The 26377-nt window shown below is 36.0% G+C and overlaps 1 protein-coding gene across 1 annotated transcript in view; it reads left to right on the top strand.

Annotated features, from left to right (window-relative positions):
- LOC104082063 (AT-rich interactive domain-containing protein 4B-like) overlaps positions 1–23811 on the top strand; it is a gene marked incomplete at its 5' end in the record, with an annotated part of 30409 nt that extends 6598 nt beyond the window's left edge. Inside the window, 12 exon segments of the mRNA XM_009585024.1 lie at positions 2645–2666; positions 2668–2707; positions 4986–5077; positions 7342–7480; positions 11206–11285; positions 12651–12724; positions 13647–13792; positions 19658–19730; positions 20826–20920; positions 22021–22118; positions 22331–22598; positions 23635–23811. Coding sequence (XP_009583319.1) covers positions 2645–2666; positions 2668–2707; positions 4986–5077; positions 7342–7480; positions 11206–11285; positions 12651–12724; positions 13647–13792; positions 19658–19730; positions 20826–20920; positions 22021–22118; positions 22331–22598; positions 23635–23811 — 1304 coding nt within the window.
- Between the last annotated feature and the right edge of the window lie 2566 nt (positions 23812–26377).

Raw genomic sequence — 26377 nt, 5'->3', positions numbered from 1 at the left:
GAAAGACTGACTTTTCCCTAGTCATAGTCCTTTTAGAAAGGAATAGAGCTGTAAGTTTAGATAAGACCTTCCAGATAAGAGTTGCAGAAAATAGATCTTTTTTCTTTTTGGACAAGTAGCATGTTTGAGTAAAGGAGACACCAGGTTAGGATGGGGCGAAACATGAAGTATGAAGACAAGAATTAACATTATAGATAGTGTTTTGGTAATTAATATAGAAGTGGATCAGATATGAGAGCTTTTAAGAACAAAATGGTATAGTTGGTGTTAGAACTATGTGGTATGTATATGTTTATGCTTCTAAGAAAGCATGAGGTTAGCAGTTCAGCAAGAAGAGTAAGATAGGAGTCCACGCAGATTAAATTTTGAAGGTAAGTGTGACGGAGTTGCAGTTTGTAAATGAAAGTAGATGTCTCAAAAATCCTGAACTTGAGAAAAAGGAAGAGGAGATGTAAGAGTCGAGACTGAAAACCGTATGTTGTAGATAAGAGTAGACAAAAGCATGTTGACCTTGCAGAATCAGTAAAAGTAGCACAGCTGCTGACTGTGTAATGCACTTTGAGAGAGAAGAGACTGTAGCAGTGGATGATTATTAGAATAATCTTTGTCAGGAGGGTGAGTGGAATGAGATTGAAATTATCTTTACAGACAGTGATGACTTTGCAGATCTGAGTGAAAGTCCTATTTCAAAGGATAGTTGCCACCTACCAGATTTCAGAATTGGCGCACATCCTAACCAGCAGAGTTATTTAATATTGTCCTAGCATTTGTTGAGAAGTATCTAATTACTTGCATTGTTAATGGTTTTATGAATAAAATCACTGTGATTTGGTCAAAAACTTTGTGAAGGGACAAATAGATCTGAAGTAGGACCTTTCCAGAAGTTGTTACTTAAGACCATTTATGCCACTGCAGCAGTAGCATGTAGAATTTAGAGGAATAACCATTTTGGGGCTGCTTTAGGACTTCAAAAGCATCCGTGTCTGTCTTACATTCATAAGATGAATAGAACTTGTATATTTATTTATTTGTATGTATTTTTTGGTGCTACTACTTTCCTACCAAAGGAAGATAGGAGCTAAATTAAATTAAAAAAACCCCAACTGGTATAGCCTTTTAAAACTAGTATAGCACAGTTATATATATACATGAAGTATCCTTAGTTTATTTGCCTGTCCCATAAAAATTCCTCAAAAAGCTCAAGGTATTCCAATCCTGGTAACTAGATACTGTTTTGTCATTCATATAAATGTGTCTTTAGAAAGTTTAAGTGATAGTCTTAACATTTAACTCTGTGTTTACTATGAGGAAAAAAAAAATCATAGGATTTCTTGTTTTACAAAAAATGCAGAATTGTGCATGTTCAAAAGTAGTCTTATGCCCTTCCGCACGCTTTTCTGTCATTATGTTACTTTTTCTCGGAATCCAAAGTGGTTTTATTTGCATTAAGTTGCCTTTAAGTTGCCTCTTTTTTTTTCCTTTTCCTTGCAATTTCAGAATAGGTGCTTTAAATGCATTACACTCCTGTATGTCTGCTCAGTAGATCATTTTGAGGATGTTTCATTAGATTAGAATGTCATATGCGTTACAGCCATGTGTGCTATGCTGGCCACACAAGTCTTTCAGGGAGGTGGAGCTTTTCCTTTGAATGTATTCATGTTATGGAACAAGATTAAGAATCCCTCTGGCAGGGAAGAGGCCACAAGCAGATTACCACATAGGATACATAGTGTGGCTATCTACCTAGCTCTGAATAGGTTTACCTCTGTTGTAGTCAGCTTATCCCTTGAAGTGGATAGATTTTTTTTTTTAAATCTCTCGTTATGTAATACTGATGGACAGAAACAAGCACTTGTTTTCATCCATTAAGTACCTTTAGAAGACTTGACAAAAGCTTACTTTTTATATGACCAGTTTATCAGCTTCTGAAGATCCAACCTCGAATGTGTGCAGTGCATTTGAGGATTCAAAAGGATAAAGTATGTAGCTGAAGCCAACTGTATTATGAACTTGTTTCCAGTAATAGCAGAGGTGGTAGAAAGTCTAGAAACCAGGAGCTCCACAGTTCTCTCACTACAGCTGGTTTTGATGATTGTCTGCACTTTGACAATTGTCATCTTCCTTAGGCTGATATCACTGTTGTTTTATAGTGTAGTTGAATGAATTCAGTCGCGAAAGATGTTGAACTTTCATATGACATTAAACTGCAACTTCTTTCTCAAAATATCCATTTATGTTTCTCCATAGTAAGCATAGCTTCCATTTGAGTATTGTAGGAGTTCTGGTTATGTAATAAAGTTCTGTAAAAATTGAAAATGCTTCAAGAATAGTTTTTCAATTCTAGCTTGCATTGACTTTTAATTTTGTGTCCTGATCCATGAATTGTCTGCTCAACTACTGATTAAAAGATTCCATTTAACATATGCAAGCATGGAGTAGCTATGGTGAGACAGCAGCATATGTATTTGGTTGATCTGTGCAAATGCTTTACTTGATACGCAGCAGTATCCCGGTACAGCTTTGTTTTAAGGACTGGCTACAGGAGTATGTATCTCATTTTTTCTGACATCTAAATCAATCTGCTACCCTGATTTAAAAAAAAAAATCTTTTTTTTTTCTTGCCTCACTTCTTACCTGGTGACAGTATTTGATGATGGCGATGAGAATCCTGTGTTTAAAAGGAGAAAGACATTTTGCTGAAAGCGAGGTAATGGAAGAATTTTTCTACGACAACTTTTTATTTAGAAAAATCTAAAAGTGTTATTTTTAGTACCTATGTCTTCAATATGTTATGTACAACCATGCTACTAAAAATGGGGATTATGTAAAATACAGTCTACAGGGTCTGACTTATTCTTCTTTTTAAATCAAGAAATACAATTAAATTTCACCAAATTGTGTAAGTTAAGAAACAAAAGCAGCATTTCATATTTTTCATTTTTATATTATTAATCTACCTTGCTTCACGTAAAAAATTATCTGTAAGTATTCATTGGAAAAATCAAAATATGGTACATGAAAAAATGAATATACATCTTTTGACATAATTAAGTTCTGTTGGATTTTAGGTAGATGATCAAGTCTAATTTGTAATAGCTGATAAACTTGAAAGATCAGTACTTTTCTTTTAAAAGGCAAATTATAAGTTGCTGTTACCTGTTAATTTGAAGACAGTTATCAGTATTTTGAAGCTGGTTCATGTCTTAAAGGTGATTTGCATATTAAAGTATTCAGACATTTATAGCGAATTTCAAATAGTTGACATTTCAGAATGAGGGTTATTCCTTATTATTATGTAAGACAATCTGGACTGATGGGCAGATTTATGTGAATGTGTTAGCTTATTGGAAAGCTACTGAAGATGGGGTTTTTTGCTCTACATAAATATGCTTTATTATTGTAGTCAGCTGAGCTTGTTGCCTGCTAACTGCATTCTTGTGAAGGTTCAGATACCTTCTAGAATCCTAAGTTAGGATTAAACACATGTAAGAAGAGGGCCTAATTAGATACCTAAATCTGGATTCACATATAAATGCCATAAATTTAAAGATTGTGTTGTTCATTCGATTTAGCTCTTTATTAATGATCAGCACTCCCGAAAATTAGGTTGTTTCTGTTCCATAAATACTAGTTTAGTATGGTTTCAGGAGTATTACTTTATAGTAAGCAGGTTGAAAATTTTAGTCTATATATATTGCTTTGCGACCTGTTTGGTGAATGAGAGTAGTTTCAGATTATTTTGTCAGATTCAAAGAAACCTTACATTCAGGTGACTCCTACTTTTTATTTTATCATCATTCTTACTGTCTTAGCTTTTGATGTCTTGCCAAAAGTCACTGATACGCAATTCATTATCACCAGCCCTCAATGAAATGCATGTTGTGCATTTCTAATAATTACCTCATGATTGCATAGCTACTTAGCAGGGAAAATTGCATCTCCAGTTTCTTTTGTAATTAGACCAGTGCCACACGGTTGTCTTGTTCTGATGTTGCTTTAGCTTCATCTCCGACTTCCCAAGTGTGGGGGATCTTTTAGGACATCCGCCACACTCTGAAGTGATCATGCATTTACTTTTAAAAGCCAGCTTTATTGTCTCTATGTCCAGTTCTGTCTGGCACAGAATACTTCTGAGATTCTTGTTGGTGTTTCACGTTTAAAAAGTCATACATGACTCAGAAGTGTAATTCGGAGGACCATGTTTACTTTGGAAAGCTTTATGCCTTTTTTCAAAGAACAAGAATAAGTGTCTACACAAAAAAAATGTGTACCAGGAGCCTTCAAATCTGGAATGGTTATCCTTTAAACAGGTAACAGCAGTCTTAAGGAAAGAAGATACTGCATGTCCATGAAGTCCTTCTGTTGATGCTTTAGCATTCTCCCTGAACAGAGAAAGTTCTTTTCTTTCTCTCCTTCTCTTTTTGTTTTGATGCTAATAGAGCATCAATTAGCACCCTCTCAATTGTCAATATAGCAACCTCTTTAAAATGGTTTTAGAATCTTTCTCTCCCGTATCAAATTATGAATTAGTAACAAAAATACAGTTAACTTGTCATGTTTGCTCCTACTGAGCTATCTTGCAGTTTCATTTCATAGAGGACCTTTATTCATTTATAAGTAGATGATTGGGTGTTTAGTCTGATGAGATGGAGTATCCCAGGTCAGCAGAATACCTGATACTTAATTCTATATGTTTGAATGGTCCAAAGGCAGGGCTTCTGGGAAGAATTGTCTATATGTGTTGGATGAAAGTTAATTATTCGGAGGTGGGGAGAAAGTGTTGGAAAAAACCCAAATCAAAACACATTACTTTTAAAAATTAAAGCAGTGACGTCTCTGCTGTACTTCTGTATTTCTTTTGTAGTGAGAAAGTCTCTTTATTGACAAAAATTACTTTAACCAGATTATACAAACTTACGGTTTGGAGAATAACTTATGCCAGGCTTTTTACATGTGTATGTATATGTATTTTTTCATTTCAACAGACATTAGATCAGCTTCCACTCACAAATCCTGAACACTTTGGGACTCCTGTTATAGGAAAGAAAACAAACAGAGGAAGGAGATCCAATCATATGTAAGTTTAACATCTTTATATCTGTGCTGTCTGTATTCAATTCTGAAGGTTTCAGTGTGTGTGGAGTTTAATAGTTGTGTGTTCAAGCTTCTCTTATTCAAAAAACAGGAAGCTGCATAAAAAGTGTTTATCACTCAGACAGAAAGTTTATTGTTGCATGCAAGAATTACAAGTCTTCATGTAATCAGTATTTAAAGTGGTACTGGGTATAAGCAAAAGGTTTTTTCTTGTTTTTGTTACTTAAGTAAAAAAAGTAAGTGGCATACCAAGTGGAAATGTGTTGTTAACCTATATTCAGAAGCTTCTCTGCAGTAGAATATTAGTTTCAGAAGCGTGTTGGACTCAATCTAAAACCATAATGCAGTCTTTGTCCAGGTGATACGAACTCTTTGTGGAAGGTACTAGAATCCTCATGTAGACCTTTGGTTTCTCATTACAAGGTCTCTGAAGGGCTTTTACAAATAGGTGAACAGTATTATGGTTTGCAGCGAAGCTTATTGATAGAAAAATAAAGTTTAAGAGTAGTGACTTGATTTCCTAGGTGCCAAAATTCTTGGTAGTTGTGATCTTGAAAAACCAGTGTTAAATACTCCACTGACTGTTCTTCTTTGTTGTTCGTGGGTGGTTTTTTTTTGTGTGGACTTTTTGTGGGGTTTTTTTTGTTTTGTTTTGTTTTTGATTTAAAGTTCTGAGGTGGTAGTGGCTGGGGTGAGAAGGGAGTTTCCATGCTTGGGTTACCCTTTCACGCTCTGTCTTTTTGATAGCTTGAAATAAATATTGCCATGTATATTTGAGTTACTATAAATTTACTCAATTACTGATTTACTAATTTGTGATGTATTGAAGGAAAAAGATGGAAAAAAGCTGGCATATACCACAGAGAATGTGATTGCAGCATCCTTGGTGTTTGTGACTGGATTGTTGTCATCTTTGTTTCTCTAACTGTGCAGGACATAATTACGTCAGAAACAACACACTTATCTTTATCTTATGGTTAACACTGACTGAACTGAATAAAAAGATTGCACAGATACTGGTATAACTGAGCTGGGTTGTAGTCTCTCTAAAATAGTCCTGGCTTTCTCTCTAGTCCTTGACTTTTTTCTTTTCCCACAAGAGATTCTCAAACCCCAGAAAGCAGCCTTGAAAGGCTGTATTTTAAAAGAAATCACTACTTTAAAAAAGGATGTTGGGGGAAAACAGTGCTTTATCAGCTCTGCAAATGATGACATAAAATTAGGGTGGGGAAAATGAAACATAGTAATTCACCTTAGACTGTAAATCGTTGTCTTTTGTTACACAAATGCTAACTGTGAGTCTTCTGTTAAGATTGAACTTTGTATTCAAAAGTAGTTATGTGAAAAATGGAAGATAGCTTTTAAAATTCTGCTTGTTGTGCTCATTGGACATGCTGTGTATTTTCTGAGAATTAACCTTCAAAGTGACTAGTAAAAAAATACATACCTAGAGAGAGCCAGGAGTGCTGATGATTTTTTTTTGTTGTTTTGTTTTTTTTTTTTTTTTTTAAATCAGTTGCAGGTAATTTTAGTTGGAGTAGTTTTGTTCATTTTGATTCCCCATATGGTTAAAACCACGTGCAACTTTGTACTGGAACAGTCAAAACAATGAACTAGAACCCTTTTTAATCAAAATGTATTTGCACCTTTGCCCATCTACTTACATTCCAACACTTTGTTCAATGTGAAATTGAAACAGTCATTGAAATGCTTCACTGCACATCTTTAAAGAACCGTTTCAGGATAAATAGACTTCTTTTTCTCTTTGCTATTCATCTTCATAGCTGATGTTTCTTCCTCAGAGATTTGTCCTCTCTCAAAATAGCTTTTTATTCTGTATGGCTGTTAAGTAAAAGCATAGAGATTAAGAGGAAAAACAACACAGTTTAGCTTAATGTTGGTCCAAAACTACAACTGCACCCTATTTTTGAACAGTGCTTCACTAGGGTAGAATTCTTGTTTTGAATGTCCTGACAGTGCATTTCTATTCCTCCATGTGGATGTATGGTGGTGTTTTGTTTGGTTTTTGCATGTGTTACATGTAGGTGTGCATTTCTGAGTTTGTAATGTTTGAGTTGTTATTATAATATCCTTATAAATACTTCTGTTTATTTTCATCCTAAAACACTTAACAGGCAATTGAAGTCACTATTATTTACGCCTCTCTGACAATTAGCTTTGGATCTCCTGTAATTATAATAGGCAAGTTTTGAATAATTGGGTTTTAAGTCTTTTTCTGTTGTTTAGTCCTGAAGAAGAATCTTCATCCTCTTCCAGCGATGAAGATGAAGATGATAGGAAGCAAAGTGACGAGTTATTAGGAAAAGTTGTGTGTGTGGACTGCTTCAGTGTGGATAAAAAGAAAGCTCTATGGTTTCCAGCTTTGGTAAGAGTTTCATCTTTATTTTAATTTTGTAAAGTTGCATTCATTTTCTAGGCACCAAAGAAATGTGGGTTTTTTCATTTTTGATGGATTAATCTATATTTTTATTAGAACTTAATAGGTTTCTTCAAATTGGACCGTATCATAATAGTAAAAGGAAATATTATATATGTAAATATGTTTGTTTACAAAAAGTGATTGCTAACATGGCTTTAGTTTTTCCAAACAGCCAGAGCTTGTTGACCTAATTCCAGCTCAACAGTGTGTTTAGTATTACTAAACTAAAATTTCAGGGCTTTTTTCCGAGGCTATTGCTTGTCATCTTTCTGAACTACCAAGTTTTATCAAGGAAGACAATATAAAGAAGTGCGAAGAGAGGGGAGGTTTAGAGATTACATAGATATTCTTTTTCTAGGTTCAATATAAACACATTTGATAATAAAATCAAATGTTTTTTGTTTGTTGCTATGGTGGGTAGTAGAGAATAGCCAATAAATTTCCTTTAAAATAACGTTGTAGTCTTTTAGTACAATATTTTCTATCTTCCTTAATTCTGGTTTAAAGACACTTTTTTACAAATAAATTTCTAATAAAATATCACTGTTAGCCTAAGGACTGCATATAGACTGACTGATATATCTGGAAATTAACGTGTTTCCATATGTGGTACCTTCTAGTACCATGCTTCTTAATTTTTATTTTATTATTAATTGTAAATCTTTGAATAATTTCTCCCTGGCAATGAAAGCTTAAAATGTTTATCTAATTTCAGGAAGACTTGTGCTCTGCTTTTGAAAAGGTGCCATACAGTAACATTTAATTCTTCTTAGTGTGTGCAATAGCTCTCAGTTGCAACTTTCTACTTGTCACCTCCTGTGTCTTGTAATGCAGTCCAGAGGCTTTCCAGCAGGACTTCTTTTGGAAAAGTTGGTGGGAGAGAATGAGTCACTGAAATCTCTTTCACAACAAGGGAGAGGGCAGAATATACAGCAAGGAGATATCTTAATGACAGATAGCTTTAAGAGAGGTGTTCAGTAGTAGACAAGAAAATTGACCGGTTTCTTTACTGAAAGCTGTCATCAAGATTGATGCAATATTGCCTACCTCACAGTTGCACTCTAAGAAGCGGTCAGTTAGACTGGCTTGAGCTGTTTTATGTCGCACTGTTGGGTTAGCCCTTCTGGTCATGCACGTAACAGATACCAGTTTCCATGGCAGCCTCTCTGGTAGGTATTAGGCTTGCATGTGAGTAATGTAGTGCTACTCAGGATAGCTGTGGGTCAGACCTTAAAGATTAACTGAATTGTTGCTTATTCTCCCAAGGTATACTAAAGATACACACTGTTATTTCTTTGGCTTTCATTTGGAGATTGGAATAGCTCATTCTTCATTGAAAGCTTCCTGCAATGAATGAGAAGCAGTGGGGGGATAAAGTTTGAGGGTGGAGCTCGTTAACTCTGAAATAGCTTATCCTAGATTAACTGTTATTTTAGTAATCAGGTTTATAGCTCTGCAAATAAACATCATACTGCATTTAATCTGAAAGGTTGTGCCAAAGAATAGGTTTATGCCCTAAATAGCCTTTTTTTTTTAATCCCCTCCCCTGTAGCTATGCCTCTCCATTCTTTTACCTTGTAAGCAGGTTACCTCTACTATATCAACAAAGTAATTTTATCTTATTACTGATAAATTTTACTTAGCTTTATTTTATGCTAATTGTAATTATGTGAATAATGCAATGAAAATTCAGGTTTAATATATTGAAGAATGTGTATCCTAGAATTACTTTGTTATTAATGATATTGTGTACAGATAAGCTTTGTGTATAAGCACCAGGGACATTGTGCAAGTTTATTATGTGAAAAGAAGTTCAGGGATTAGTCTAAACCTGTACAGCAAATAACAGTTAAGATTAGTAGTGGAAACTGATTACTTTGGCTATCAGTCCTATAACCAGATAGCCTGTCACTTATAAATGTAAAATTGTAGAATCTAAATTTGGTAAAAATTATTTTGAGGACTCAGTGATTGACTACATTGTTTTAATCCTGCATGCATGGTGGTTTTTTTTTTGTTTGGTTTGTTTTGGGGTTTTTTTGGGGGGTGGGTTGAGAGCAGTGGCTAATTGGAATTGTAAAAAGGCCTGGCAGTTGCTCCTTATGTCAAAGAGTGTGATTTAGCAAGCCTTATAGCATTGCTTAGTTTTAATGTGTACTTAAAGGCTTTTGGAAGGTGCAATGAGGAAATCTGCACGCAGCACTTTCAGAAAATAGAGTTTACATAGGATCATCTCTCTCATCCTCCTGTGACTCCAGTGGAGTTTGTTCTGCAAGGAAATCGAGAAAACTTGATTCAGGCAAAATTGAAGTGATGTGCTTGATGTAAAGGCACTAGTTGAGGTTGTGGTAAGCTGTTTTCCAACCTCTGAATAGTGTTGTGACTACTAAGATCTTGATGCTTCTAGAAAACCAATAGCTAAAGCCAGAAGGGCCTTTTTCCATCTTTAGAGAGCTAGGAGATTGCACCTGTCTGTTTCAAATGGAGGATAATAATCACTGTCTTTTACCTTGATATTAAAACACTGTTGCAAACTATATCTCAAACTGCATTTCAATTAGTAAGTTGTAGTTTTGTAATTTCTTTGGAGACTGTAGAATGCACTGAATTTGGAGAATTAGGCTGTTAAGTTTAATTTTTCTTGAGAAGCATATTTAGCCTGTGCTCTGTGATATGCAACTCTGTTTCCAAATCAGATGCAGCTTTTGACTTTGCCTTCTAAAATGCTATACGGTGACCTATGTAAGGAGGAAAAAAACCCTTTTGTCATGCAGTATCTTTGTGTGTTTGGTGGAAAAAGTAGGACTGAAAGCAGTTGGTATAAGAGGGAAGAGGTATTTGCCAGGACTAAATTAGGACTGCAGTCATTTGCTGCTCCTCTGGGTTTCATAGCAGCCAGAACTGTCTTAACTTTCAGGGAACTACACATATTTTGAGAGAAGAGAGATGAGTGATGGAGAGGGTTGCTTTTCTGTTCTATAACTCTGGAAATTCAATATGTATATTTTATTAAATTTCTGAAGCTTTTTGATTAGCAACTCGTATACTAGTTTAACAAAACTTAAATAACTTTTAAAATTGCAACAAATAATTAATATGTTGTCTCAGTGCTAGACTTGGTTAGTCTACTTCTTGAATTAAAGAACCTATCATAATACTTGTACTTGAGGCACTCTTCTCTCCTAGGTAGATAACTTATGAATCCTCCATTATAAAATTGCATTTCATAAATTCTGTATGCCTTTTTTTTTTTTTTTTTTTTTTTTTTTTGAAAGTGTGGGTGATTACATCCTTGCAATTTCTGGAAGTTTTTCAGAAGTTGTCTCTAACGCAGGTGACAGCATTTGGTGGAAGTTCTGTCCTTTTAGGATGAGGAGTAGAATAAGCTGTAGTGGCATGACAGGTACTTAACTTTTGTCACAATGCTGTTCTTACTTACGTCTCTGGCAGCAGCTGTCAGTTCCCTCCAGGAAGCGAGCATAAACTCATGCATTCAGTAATTTCAGGAGGTCCTCACTGCTGTGACGATTTTGAGAGATCTCAGTTGCTCTCTCCTCAGTGTTGCTAAAGAGAAATGAACCCAAAAGGTTTTTGAGAAGCATTGGTATGTACTATTACTCTCCTGTTTTTCCTTTTTCTCTCTAAACTTTGCATTTGTAATATCTTTGCAGGTGGTTTGTCCAGATTGTAGTGATGATATTGCAGTGAAAAAAGACAATATTCTCGTTCGCTCTTTCAAGGATGGCAAATTGTGAGTAGGAATGTAGAAGTTGATAATTGAATAAAATCTTTACTAGCCAAGTGAAATGTAGTATGAGATATGTTGAGTAAAGTATTAATAACATCAGTAAGCTCAGTAAGTTTCTGCCAAGATTTTTCTAATGTTTAGAAAACTGTTAACAGCCTACATTGTGATGAAATCAGTCTTGAACTTTGTCGTTATTAATAACGGGATGCATAAATCTATCTGTCTTAATTTTAATGTCATTGCTACAATGGTGGCAAACAAAGCAGTATTTTGTGACTTCGAGAATGGCCTGAGACTCTTTCCTGCTGTGATTGGAATAGAGCACTGCTTTTCGGAGATGTGGCCGTAAGCTTATTGAGCTACAGAAAAGGGTGGGTGGGGGTGTGTGCATGTACGCATGTATACCACATATACACAGAAATTCTCTTTCTGTTTTTGAGGTAGTAAGGCATATGTTTATCTCGGTCTAGACTACAACTGCATATTCTCACGTTCTTTTCAAAGAGCTGTAATACTACTCAAAGTAGGAAAGAAGATAGAGAAACCTAGAAAACCAGACTGTATCATATTTGCAATAGAATAAGGAACTTTGTGTTCTTAAACTCATGTTGATCAGGGAGGGGGCTTGATGGATGACAATAGAATCCTGTTTTCTAGGTTTTAGTCTTTATTTAAAAAGTTGTAGCTATTTATTCTGCTTGGTTCAATTTAACAATGCTTTTGCGGAAAGGATGTTGAAATATTTAACAGTTTCATTGTGGTTTAATTACTTACTAAGTCTAAGCTATCGCTTTACCATAGTATAGTTATTCAGGCATCAGTGCACGTCACTGGAGAAACACGCATAAGCATGTGTGCACAGAAGCACATACCCCCCACCCCCCAAAGCCACAGTTCAGATTTACTTCCTTGGATATAGCTACAGTAGAAATTTAAAAGTGCTTGGTTCTTTCAGTTTGGAAGTCTTTCATTTCATACTGACAATTTACACTAATATTTATGTTTTAAGCAAGGTAGGGTTTTGTTGTTTGTGTGTGAGTAGTTACTTGCTAAATTAACATGAGATTTTCATTAAGTAATATATATTTGGGAGATTCCAGAACTACCAGTTAGTGGAAGAAGAATGCTTTCTTTAATATGCGGTGAATGCATATGGATGGTCTAACCAAATTTATGTAGAAGTTTTGTTTTTAATCCACTGACTGACTAATACTGTACCAGACTTACACTATAGAATTGTCAAGATATACTTCATATGCTTCTTCTGTATGTTTAGTAAGTGTGCTATAGTCTTAGTGATAGCTCTGTATTATATTGTTAATTTAGCTTTAAAATATTTTTTTTTTTAACACTTTCTAAATTATCTAGTGTTTCTGTGCCAAGAAAAGATGTTCGGGAGATTAGTGAAACTTCACCAAAGCCTGATGCTTTGTTAAAACAAGGTAAAAATAAACTTTCTATGAGAAAACACGTGTCTGTATTTACTTTGTTACATAAATTGGACCAAATTTATGGTAGGTTGGTTCATGTCTTAAAAATGCTAAAATACAGGATCTTTTTCTTCAGCATAACATATTGAAGGAGGACGCTTCTGAAAATCTAGAGGAACTTAAAAAAAAAACAAAAAACAAAAAACAAACAAAAAAAAACCCAGAACAACAACAACAACAAAACCCAAAAACCAAACGAAAACACCCTTCCCCCCCAAAAAAAAAACCAACCAACAACAAACAAAAAACTCCCACTCTACCTCACTTGTTTTAAATGTAGACAAGCCAAACAAAGGATGTAATCATACAGGTCACACTGACTTTATTAGGTTCTTTAGTATTCAGCCTTTTGTGTTAGACCTTCATAGAGTTGTTCTCACCGTAGTACCCCTAACAGTTATAAGTAAGTTGCCTTTATGCACTCTCAAGAAACTGGAATTGTGGATTCATTTGAAAGTTTAACTTTGTGTGGTCAAACTCTTAAAATTAACTTGTGCTTATTTCTTCCTCCTTCTCCTCCCTGTTCAATGTATGTAAACCTGTTGGAACAGGGGTTCTCTCAATTAAATTTTCATATATGCCTTAATACAGAAGATCCTTATTTGTGTATATGGACACTAACATGGTAATAATCCTAATAATAGCTCTGAATAATTTGATGTGCAGAGAACACTAGGCTAGTTTGGCTGGGTAGACAAATCAGGATGGACAACATGGGGTTGTTGTTAAGGTTCTTTGAATTTGGGGGTAGAATTGTTAATTAGCAGTCTGTCTTCCTTCTCTCCCCCCCTCCCCCCCGACTATTTTTTTTGATTAAAACATTTAGTCAAACTGGTACTTCCTGCAGTGCTAACAAATGCTGGTCCTTTTACAGCTTTTGACCAAGCCCTTGAATTCCGTAAAAACAGAACTGTTCCTAGTAACTGGAAAACAGAATTGAAAGAAGACAGCTCCAGCAGTGAAGCTGAAGAAGAGGAAGAGGATGAAAAAGAAAAAGAGGATAACAGCAGTGAGGAAGAGGCAAGTGAAGTTAGTAAAGGGAATAGATGCACAGCTCATAAAAATTAGCAAGACTGGAGTATCTAAGTAGATCTTTTTAACATTTGGGAACATTTAACATGTTAACATAGGCAACATTGTTAACATAATCAACATTATTGCCTCTCAGCTTTCAAAGTCTTTATTCCACAAAGACCAGTTAATATGAAAATAGCAACTTGAAAATCTAACAAATATCTTTGAGTTACTAAGCAAAAAACGTAGTCAAAAGGCTGAGTCATTAGGGACTAATGAAGAATAGAAATTAAAACTCAAAGGAAGATCCTGTTTTAGAATCTTTCCCATGCTGATCTTAATGCAGTGGCAGAAGGGGTTGCAGTACCTACTAGGGACTGAGCAGCATGAAGAAGGGTAGATATTGGTGTCTGCAGTCACATGCGTATTGTTTTTTCTAAAAGAAAAAAGGTTCCCTTTGCTTGGGTGTATTTCTAAATGGAACTTACCTGCTAGCTGTTAAAAGGTCTGGCTGTCTTTTGACTGGGAAGATCTGTGTAGCTAAAAAAATATTTAAGTTGTTTCTGATACAGGATATGTGGTGCTTAAATTATTTTTGATAACTTTAAAACAAAGATCTCTCTCTGTTTTCTTTGAAAACACCAGCAATTATGTCTTGCAACTATATGTAAATCCAGACTGGCCTTTTCTTTGCACATGCTGTTTCAGTATTGGAAGGCAAATGAGTTTTTTTCCACTGATGTGGAACTTCTGGTTTCTTAGGGTGATATTAATTCCTGGGCTATAATGTCAGTCATGGCCTAGAGGGGTTTCCAGTTCACTCTCCCTCCAAATAAACAGTTGTTTGCCCTTCTGTAATAATGCAGTGTGTTGTAGGGTGCAGAAGGGTGTAGTTTCCCTCCATAGCTTGTCTTGCATCTGCTTTATTATATATTATGACAGGGTTGATTTATTTTTTCCTTTGTGGCCATGGAGTGAGTTCTGTGCATGCTAACATCATGCTACTGTAAATAGCTGCTCACATAAATGATGATAAACTTTTCTCCTGGCTATAGAGCTGTTACCCCAGTACGTACCTGTGACTTACCACACATTCCAAGCCACAGGGAAGTTTGCTACCTTTTACACAGGAGCTCCATCTGAGGAGGTAGCTCTAAGCTGTTACTGACCTGCGTTCTTGACATATTTGAAAAATAAACCGAACTAGGCTGTCATGGCCCTGCTATTGTCTCCTCCTCCCTTGTGTCTCTGTCACCCTGTCTTCCTTCCCCTTCTACCTTACTCTTTCCTGCCCCCAAATTGCTATGCTAGGCCTACAGCTGTAGGTCCTCTTGTAAAGCAGATATTGCAAGTAGTTTGCACTGTTCTTTCCTGGCTTCTAGCTGTAGAAAATGGAGTTCACTGGTTTTGGAGTAGTGAAAAGTGAGATATTTTGTAATCTTTAGATAATTACACAGAAATCTGAGTTGTTACACCTCTCTCTTCCTGGTCTACTGAAGAATTGCTTCACTACAAGCTATCTATCTGGCTACCCTGATGTAAAGAAGCAAAACAGCTTTCAATCAAGGCATTAGCCCATGCACTCCTCTTCCGCCTTTATTCTCTCTTTTGTCCTCAAAGTATGGAGTCCCAACTCATGCTTGGTTTTCTAATTATCTGTTCTTTCCTCCCAGCCTCCTGTCCAGAAAAAAATGAAGACAAGAGGAAAGAAGAAAATTAGTGGAAAGAACTTTATTTCACAGCTGGCTGTGAGGCTGGAAGAGGGGCTTTTGAATCTTTTACTTCCTCTGTACCTTCTGGTGGTACTCAAAATCTGTATCTGTCCATTATCACTTTTTTCTCACTAGGGTTTGAGAGCTGTTCTCTAATTCATTATGCACCTGCCAGTAGTGCAGTAGACTGAAATTCCCATCAATAGTGGAATTGTAAAGGAGAAACTGAACTGGTTTGGGTCTTAAATGGTTGTTAAGGTCTTTCTCAATACATCCTCCCCGGAGATTGTGGCTCTGGCATACCAGAAGATGGTGTTCTATCTTTTATTCATTTCCTTATTTTAAGATTTGTTGGGAGACTGCGCAGGTGTGAAGTAAAAACTTTGCCACCTCTCCATGCTCAGGAGTTCATTCTGCCTCGTCTTTACGCTCACAGGAGATTATCCAGCTCTGATCAAAAGTTAGAAAACCCAGTTTGCAAGGGGCTATGCTCTGCTTAGTATTTTGAGAAGCAAGGAGTGCTTCCTTGCGCTCAGCACAATTCCTGAACTTTCGGAGCAGGTTCATGTCCAGCCATGGACATGATGAATGTAGATAGATTTGTACCTATGCAGGTTGACATACAATCTTTGTATAGTGATCATTCCCTCACTACTTGTAGGTGAAAAATTCACAGTCTTTAACTACAGTGTTGGTAAATACTTGACCTTGTACCCTTTGTACACCTTCTTTCTAGCTCCTCTTAGTTGCATGTGGTGTTGTATGACCTAGTCTTTCCATGTGCTAGACATGAAGATCTCATCTTAGGCAAATATTTTGGGATTTACTGTGACATCTCCTGTGATAATTTCTTCTCCAGTATCCAATGTTTCAGTTACTTGCTGAACGAGGATGTTTCTAAAACAGAGGCAAAATCTTTTTTTTTTTTTCTTTCTTTTCTTTTTTCTTCCTTCTCTCTCCTCAGTGGTCAATGGCATGTGTGCCTTCTCTCCACCCACCTTTGAGCAATTTCTGCAGCCTCCTCTTTTTTTTTTTTTTTTTTTTTTTTTTTTTTTAAAATTAGTTTGTGCCTGTAACCTCCTGGCTATCAAGCACCATCTCTTCTCAAACAGGACCTGTGGGCCTGCTCTTGGGACTTTGTATTTTACCTGCAGATTGTTCTAGTGCTTTCCAGCACATGAAAAATTCTCACTGGTGGCCCTCAGGCCACCTCAGGCCTGGTACTCATGAACTGGGGGTGAGGGGGAGCCCAAACCCCCAAAAAGCTCTTACATATGTCACTGCAGGCTTCATATATAGATGCTCCTATCCTATATATATTCACACACACTCCTATAGATATATAGATGCTCCTATATATATCTCATATATCTATATAGATCTATAGATGCTCCTATCCTATATAGATAGGAGTTCACACGCAAACCCTCTCTACTTCTCTTCTAAGAACAGAAGATGAGTTGCCCTTTTTTTTCCTTTTTTTTTTTTCCAAATGGAAGAGACTGGAAAATGGCCTTCCTTTCCTCTACTAAATCTGACAGTAGGTAAAAGAGTTGACAAAGACCCTCTCTTCTAGTGCTGGGCTATAATACTGTGTGAATTTCATGTGTTGCCAAAAGCATGTTGCTACTTTTCTGGATTTCATTATCATACATATAAGCCACTTTCTTTTACCTTTGTGACATTAGAGACTGCAGAATGACCTGCTAGCACTGTGGTTGTCTAACTTAGAAGTAAGCAAAGGTGACAGAGTATGACATGCCTGCTTCAAACCATTGTCTAGGAAACCTTGTCTAACTTCTTGATTATTTAAGAGATTCTGTAAATGTTCGGAGATTATTAACAGATTATTATCGTAGTATAATATGTACTGATTTTGTAGAGATTCTGAGAAAGTGAAAATGCTTTTCAGAGGCATGCAGGGTCTTAAGCCTTCCCCCTTATTACACCTTCTTAGAAAGTTGGTTTTGTCTCTACTGAGAAAATTAATAAGGAGTATCCACTTGCCATTCTGGCACCTCTGTGGATTATCACGTTTGAGACGTAAGAGTATTCTTCAGGCATTGGATCTTATGGTGAGGAAGGAGTGGCAGTGTTTTATTCGGCCTCATCACCTTTATTTTAGTTCCCCTAATATTTAAAAAGCGTATATTCCTTCTTAAAAGCTTTGTTGGGTTTGCTGAAGGTTTAGTTCAATCACACACCCACCCCCATCCGTCCACCCCCCCCTCCCCCAATGCTCTGTGGGACCATTTTCTTGTGGCAAGCGTTCTCTTGTTGGTGAGGAACGTGAGAAACCCAAGTAGGTGCTCATGATCTCTTTGCCACCATCTGGTGTATGCTGGTAAAAGTCCTTTCCAAGTACCTGTCGTGAGATTAAAACAAACAAAAACGAATTCTAAAACTGTATTGATTCCACTCAAGTCACTTGTTCTCTATGGTCGTGTTCAAGTTTTATGATTGCAGGCTGAATCCTTTGCTTGCTAGCAGTGTTTCCTTTACCACCTTTGCCTGTGAAATGTGAATGTTCTTAACCGGGCATTTGTCTGTACTGTATGCAGGGCTGCAGCATCACCTCATACTATCAGTGAAGAATTGCTAGGTTGCCTGATTTCTGATGCCCCTGCCCTGTGAGGATGTATGTAGTATACTGGTTGCAGTTCTCTACCCAGCCTGTCCTTCTTGCTCATTGAAGTAGCCTGCTCTGAGCTCTGCTGGTATACTAGGTATCAGATAGATGCTCATCATGTAATGCCCCTTGCAGAGACTTTACTCTTGCATTGCCATTGCAAGACTGTGGAATATTTTCATTGCATTTCTGTTGATAATTATACCTAAATGACAACTGTTTCAGCATATTGTGAATACTGGTTCTTCATTTTTTGCCTGTTTGCTCTGATATGTCCTCCAAGTGCATTTAATGGAGAAAGGGAAGTATAGAATAAGAAAAAAAACCCTCCTCACTGGTAATAGTTATAGCCTTCCTTGACCTTATTTTCAGCCATCCATCTCTATTAAATAGCTTCAGCAGATGTTGTGGGGGGCGTTTTTGGTTTTTGTTTTGTTTTTTTTTCTTGTTGTGTTTAATAATAATATTCTGTTTCTATTGATTTCTCAACTGTCTTGCTATAAAGACAGTATGTTTTGTCCCCTTGCTTCAGGGTAGGTGAAGCTTTAATGTTTAGTACAATGAGATTGTTGAAGAAAGGAAAAGATAAACATGGAATGAAAATACACTAAAGAAAAGCAATTTCTTTTAGATTTACTGAATAACTTTTATTAGCTATTTTTGGAAACTTTACAGGTAGTATTAAAAAAGTATGCAGAAAACTAATCAACTATATTTGGCGTATTGTTTTGAAGTAGCTTAGTCATCAGAATTTCTTAAGAATTCTGGTTATACTAATACCTTACTGCTCGTGGTTGTGGCAAGTCACATTTCCTAAGGAAATTATGAGGTGTTATAAAATAAGCCATAGTGCTTTGTTATGAAACTTCACTGTTTATTAATCTAAGTAAATCTAATACAAAGGTTTTTTAGTGCAATGAACTGAATATCTGAAATATCCATTGCTATTTCAGTTCTGGGATTGATCCTGCTCACCATGCGTTCAGCCGGTACCCCGTGGCAGCACGCATGCAGAGCCATTTGCTGTGGTTTGCCAGTACTGTGGATTAGAACTCCTAAGAAAATGCAAGCACCATTCTCTCTTTCACTTCATCCCTGAAAGTGACGTAATGTGTCCAGGCATCAAGGAGTCACTTAAATGCAGTAGAAATAGACCTGAGATTTCTGATGTAATCTCTTGATCATTAATAGTGGTGTCTCCCAGACTTTCTGCGTAAATGGACAAAATTGAGAATACATCTTGACTTATGATATCACTTACGAGACTTCAGTGACCAATCAAAAATCCAATTTCAATGTGTCTTTACAGTTATTGTTTTATATGTTTTGAAAAACTGTTTGTAGCTTGTAAAACTTATTTCCATGTGGTATAACACTGAGAGCATGTGTCTCTTTGTATAGTATCCTGGTGCTGACTACAGTAAAACAAACTTGAACATTTGAACCTAAATTATCACTACTGTATGTTTCTTAATGAAGGACTGTAACTTAAAATGGTGATAATTTTCTTGTGTGCATTATTTTAAACAGGAGGAAATAGAGCCATTTCCTGAAGAACGAGAGAACTTTCTTCAGCAGTTATACAAGTTCATGGAAGACAGAGGTAGGAATTTTAATCTTTGACTTGCAGAAGCTGAAGGTAGATGTGTTGCTTAGCAGTACTTAAAAGAATTGAGTCTGTAAACTAGTAGTGCTTTGCAGTTCAGTTTTGGATACAGTGAGACTGTATTCATCACTTCTGACTTCCCAGCTATTTAGAAAAGTCTGTCACTTGACTCTTCTCCTAAAATACAGTCACTTATTCCTGCTTTCAGAAATAAATGGATAGTACCTCATATATGCTAGTATATTTTCTACTGTGTACTTATAGTGTGTGTAATCAAACATTTAATATCCTCGTTCATATTAATGTATATGCTCAGTTTAATAACTTTAAAATGCTGAAATAAAATAAAATGTAACCACTCCCCTACTTTTTAGGATCATGAAAAAAAGCATTTACTATGTGTTAGTTTTCTTGTGTGAATCCTGATTAGTTAAATGCATGAGCGTTATCAGTGAGGTAGATTGAAATGTTTTTAAAAGCAAATGCCGTTTATTATATTAAATCTTTACCAGGTATTTATACACTGCAAGAGAAGTACAATGTCTGTAGAGGCAGGGGTGTTTAAATTAGTATTATAACTAGTTAAATTAGTGTCTTTTTAATGACATGTGAAGATGAGTTGAGGAACTGTTTACAAGAGATAACAATGTGGTAGCTATTGCTAGTATAGTAGCATAGGAAGCTTCAGCTCTTTGAAGCATTGTGGGATTTGTTCCTGGAGAGGTTGGGTTTTTTTTAATTGTAGTGAAAGGACTACACTAGTATTTTTAGGTGTAATTGTTTCAATGGGTGAAATAAAAATATGCATAATATAGGTAGCAAGAAAAGTTGCGTCATTTGTGCATGTTCAGGAATATATGGAAGAATGCATATGTATGAATTAAATTACATTACTGAACTACAGGGAAAATGGGTTATAAAGACTCTTCAGTTTGTTTAGTTTCATGAAGAGAAAGTACCAGATGCATGAGGTGGTCAGAGAGAGGGGTTTACAGTACTGTATTTAATAGTGTAGTAGTGCATATGATGTGGATTTCATGTTATTCTGAAAAAGATATTTCAAAACACTGTAATAACTGTCTTTGTTCACAGGGACTCCTATTAACAAACGGCCTGTATTAGGATATAGAAATTTGAATCTCTTCAAATTATTCAGACTTGTACACAAGCTTGGAGGATTTGATAATGTGAGTATTAGTATGATGAGTATTCCAGAGCCATAAAATCTGAGGATGCTGTTTATTCCAGTTTAAGTAGTGATAAAGAAGAATCTTACACAGGAGCTTTAGACATACGAAAATTGAATACTACAGCTGTGTAAGACACCCTGTAGCTCTGAAATACATGCTTTAACGGGAACCAGAAACTAATTATATTCTAAATAAATTACATATCTACTCAGTGTGTTTAATTATTGCTATATAAAATCAGCCAGCATGTGTGTGTTTGTGATATTTCAAGAAATGTTTGTCTGATAAAGTTGTTACCTCAGGAAGTTAAGAGAGTCATTGCTCAATAAAATCTCAAAGACAAGTAATCTAGTTTAAGGTCTGATGTGAGGCCCTTAATTCCTATCTATTCTGGGCAACATATAGGAGAATATGCTGACTGTGATTAGTGGGATTGGTCTTGGAGCAGTAATTGAAGCATGTGGAATTCATGGCCAGGCAGATTCTGTTACTGCTTTGGAGTGCTTCCCATAAATTTAGCCTGTTGGTTGAGGAGGTATGTTAGTGCAGTGACACCTTTCTGATACACAAGAGAGGATCTTTGTGCTTCAGTGTTGCAGTACATCTGCTTTACCTTCACAGGTGGTTAGAAATGAGCATATCACACTGTCACAAAACTTTGACACTGAAGGGCATATTAAGGATATAATGAAAGACTGGTAGGGGCAGTACTGCTAGGGCTGAGTATTGTTAATGCTTTGCATGAATTTTTTCTTTCCAATTTAATTAAAATTCTAGCTCTGATAGTTAAGAATTAATTTAAATATAAAATAAAAATGATGTACTGATTTTTGTATTTTCTTTCCTTTGTTTTATTACCACCTGGAGAGGAAAGCCTGCTGTGACTTACTGAAATGCAGAAATGCCAAATCGCTTAAAGTAGTTACACTGGACTGCAGTTTGCATTACAGTGAAATACTCTGTGTGTGATAAATAGTAATTTTATAGATCAGAGGAAATTACTTACAATTATTTTCCAAAGTTGTAAGGTTTGTCGACTTAGTCTTTTTTGTGTCAGTGAGTTAATTCAGAAGCCATGACTTCATTTTCTTTAACAGATTGAAAGTGGAGCAGTGTGGAAGCAAGTTTATCAAGATCTTGGAATCCCTGTATTGAATTCAGCTGCAGGATATAATGTTAAATGTGCATACAAAAAGTAAGTAATAAAGCTATGAAGTTTGTGCTAAAACAGCACTAAAAAGAACTGAAGTGATCCTGTGGTAGCGGTAATAGAACTGAAATCCATAAGTTTTTGGTTATAATACAGTTTTTTAGGCTTTAAACATACTGTTCATGTTCAGCTTCTGCTAGGTAGCCTGTTCTTTCTTGAAACAAACTTGCTTATCGCAAGCAATTTCTTTCTTTTAGATATCTCTATGGTTTTGAAGAGTATTGTACATCAGCTAACATTGAATTTCAAATGGCATTGCCAGAGAAACTGACGAGCAAGCCTTGTAAGGACTGTGAAAAAGAAAAAGAATTGAAGATCCGTGAAGAACCAGAGCAGGATGTAAAAGAAATAAAAGTGGATAAGGAGGAGCACAAGCAGGAGGAAGTAGCAATAGTACAACAAGAAGAAAAAAAGTTAGCTGAGAATGATAATGAAAGTAAAGAAAATGATAAGCCCTCTGTTCTGGTAAAATATTTTAATGTTCATGTTATATTCTGTTTATAAAGTCAAGTGGTGTGTTGATAACCATGAATTCATGTCAAGATTGAAATCTCCATAATGGATTTAAAACGAGACAAACACATGCTGTAAATCTAATTCAGAACAACACATTTGAGCCATTTATCTCTAGGTGCCTGTTTTAGGGGATCATGATGTCAAAATGTCTGACTTGTTAGGAAGCAGCTGCAACATTCCACTTGTTTGGGGGCCTCCCAGGACAAATGGAGACTAATTAGTGTGCAGCTTTATCCTGATCTGGATAATGCATGCTCACAGCTAACTACAGTGCTGTGCTGATACTTTTATTTTGCATTTAGCCATGCTTTTAAGCCCTCATAAATCTTGCTTTTATTTCTCTGCTCCAGTGAAACCAGTGAAGCTCTACAAAGACTTGGGCCATATGATGTACACAGTGGTCTGATGTAGTAGTTCAGTGGTCCAGAGAGACAAATGTTTATACCTTTTCAAAATCTAATGCTGACTCAGTGGTTTTAGCAAAGGAAGTCTAGGGTGGTAAGCTGAAGTGCTGCGCCGTGCAGGCTTAGCAGTTCGCTCTGGAAGCAGTGTAGGCTCCTCAAGTCAGCATGCAACACACATGTAATGCTTCTGTGTGTAAGTGGCAGGCAGCCCTGATCTGTCTGCTGGTACTAACTCTGGGGTGAATACCAGGTGGGCCAGTACTGATATCTCTGCATCCTAAGTGAAAACATACCCTGTGAAGTGTTTATCTTGGGGATTGCTTTGCAGTTCAGGTCTAAGAGCTGCATGCCTGTATCGTTGTGACAAAACTAGCTAGGACACTGGCTGCAACTTCAGTGTCTGTTACGTTTAGCTTGAGATTTTCAGAAGAAAAAACAGCGGAGGTGCTGTAACTTTAGAACAAGCCCTAGACTCTAGATTTTTTTGCTCATATAACTTCAGTGTATTTTGTCTGCCTTTTCTTTAATCCTTTGTATTTTTATTTCACCTTGCAAGTTAACTAAAGGTTTTATTATCCTAGGGAAACAAAAAAAATTTGCCAGATTCTGCCTATCCTCAGCCTGATCAAGAAAAGGACTTAAATGTAATCAAAATTGAAGATGAAACCAAACTAGAAGATAAAGAGGAGGAGAAGATTAAAGAAATGGAGAATCCTGCCGTAAATGCAGATGCTGAAGAAAAAGAAAAATCAGGGTAAGTTACTCTGTTTATAATCAGCTAAGGCATCTGATGTGTGTTCGTTAAATTTTACTCTTGTAAACTGAACTTCAAATCAGACATCCCTGTTGTGAATTAGACTCATATCTTTCGGAGGCCTGTGTATTCCTAACTTTGACATGGTTAGTGCCATTGAAGTGCATGGATCTAATTTTTTTTTATTTTAAAAAAAAAAAAAAAAGAGCAGCTGAAGTTTTTACAGGGTCCAGGCCTAAATATTTATAAGCTAAATGAGCAAAAGAACGTATAAAGCACAGGTGACTATTTGATTTAAGACAAAAATATTGCAACCATTGCCAGTAGGATTTATCTACTTAATTTTGGTACAAGTATATCACAAACTTGTTGTTTCCAGCTTTTGCTGTTGGACAGTGGTGTGTTATGGGTAACATGGAAAAAGATGGAAGTACCTTGCATCGCTTAGTAACAGCTTTGCCACTAGGTGGGCATAATACTGACAGGAGTCTCTTGTGCAGTCCTTCAGAGAGGAGTTTTGGAAGTAGGAGATTGAGGTAATAGGGATGCTCAGGGCCATATAATCAATGGATGTATGCAGGTGATCTCTCATTTCCTTTATGGAATGGGCAGGTTTTCCTCTGTCAGTGCAAAAAATAAAAACAAGTGTTTTTTGGCAGCCACGCAGAAAAATAGGACGTTTACAACAGAATATAGTCCTCACTAATCCCCAGTGTGTTAAAAATTTATATTCTTGCAATTAGGACCCTCATACAGTATGATTTCAAGTGGCAAGAACACAAAAATGGCCATTACAGGTTAGATCGAAGGTCTCTTTTAATACAGTATCTTGTCTTCAACAAAAAACAATAACAGATGCTTAAGGGAGAAGCTATTACAAGAGGGAAAGCAGATAATGACACCTCCTTATACTTTCAAAGCAATCTGTATATCAAGGATTTCTTTTGGTACTAAATATCAGCTGTTGCCTGACCACTAATTTCCTTGTTCATTCCAGCAGTCTTTGCTATTTAGTAGATCTTAGCTGTCTTAATCTTCTGTCTAGGTATCATTAACTCTTAATGCTTTTTCTGGCCCATTAAGAGTTGTGACAGAATGGCGTAGTTCAGTATATTGATTTCTGATTCATTGGTAATAGCTCTTTTTTTATTTTATTAAGGGTTTTGATTTTCATATAACAGATTCTGGAAGGATCCTCTGTAAAATGTTTTTATCTTCCTAAATATTTTCAGTGAGATTATGTTGGCAATTTCTGTAATTCAGAAGTGCGGAATACAGAAAAATCAAGTTTACGTGAACTCAGTTAGGAGAGCCTTTTCTCTGTGGATGTGATTTCATTTGTATCATATGTGAATTTTTCTTTTTTAAAGGACCCATTGCTGGAATTTGTTACATTTGCTATTTTAAAGGTGAACTAGATGAGTTGTACTGTAACAGGTTTGCTGGATTTTCAGAATTATTGAAGACTGATTTTACAATGCTACTTTCAAAATATATAACTGAATAGATGGAAAACTTTACACTGCTTAGAGAATAGCAGTTTTTAAAGTTCCCTGAATTGTATATTTATATGTGTGTATGTTTGATATTACTTTGTGTTTATTTATATACTTGGAAAGTAGAGTGGCTTAATACTTGCCATGCTGCTATAGTAAATGGTACATAAAATTATAAGCTGCATTTTCTTTTCAGTAATCCTTTATTGTTGTTTGTTGTTGTAGGGTTTTTTGTTTGTTTGGTTTTGGTTTTGTTTTTTTTAATCCTGATTCATGTCCATTTGGGTTATTTATGACATTAAAAAAATGTTACGAGTTTTCTTAGTTTTTTATTTATGAAAGCAACAAAAAACTAGAAAATACTATTTCCTCTTAATTTTCCCCAATTCATCTGGTTGTAATTGAGTGCTTTTCTCTCTGCTTCTCTTTACTCATCCAGTAAAAACTCTTCTAACTAGTATTTTGCTGTTGTGATTCATGAAAGATTGTAACGAGTTGCTTAGAACAGAAAACATAGCTCTGAAAATAGATGTAGGTGGTGATGTGCTCGTTGCTGGGGATATGTTTCAAGGAATAATTTAAACTTACAAAAATGAAACGTGTAGCAGTTAATAGTGTGTAAGCATTTATAAGCAGTGGTACTCTAGTAGTGGTGTTAGCGTGATTTCTTTTCCTGTCTTTCCTCAGAGATTGATAGGAAGTACAAAATGCACTTCTGTCAACTTTAAAGAATTTTTTAAAATGTCACTGTCATCCTAAATGCTAAACAATGTCTTTAGTGTTTGTACCATAAAGGCAAAAAGGGTTTTTTTTGTGAGCCTGGTATGCTGGTGGGGACGTTGTATTCCCCCTATCCCCAACTTTATGGGTTAGAAGTGGCAAAGGTTATACAGATGGGGAAAATGCTGTGGTTTGAGTTCTTTGTTGAACTGAAATACCAAATGAAAAATGCATTTTTGTAGGTGGAAAACTAATCACACACACAAAAACCACCCAAAATGTAACCAAAATAGATCACTATGGACTGAATTTTTGTCAAGTGTGTTTAAAATGTATTCCTGAAACCTTTTTTAA

Source organism: Fulmarus glacialis, unplaced genomic scaffold (genome assembly GCF_000690835.1).
Source record: "Fulmarus glacialis isolate BGI_N327 unplaced genomic scaffold, ASM69083v1 scaffold13769, whole genome shotgun sequence".
NCBI lineage: Eukaryota > Metazoa > Chordata > Aves > Procellariiformes > Procellariidae > Fulmarus > Fulmarus glacialis.
This window is presented reverse-complemented; position numbering and strand designations above follow the sequence as displayed.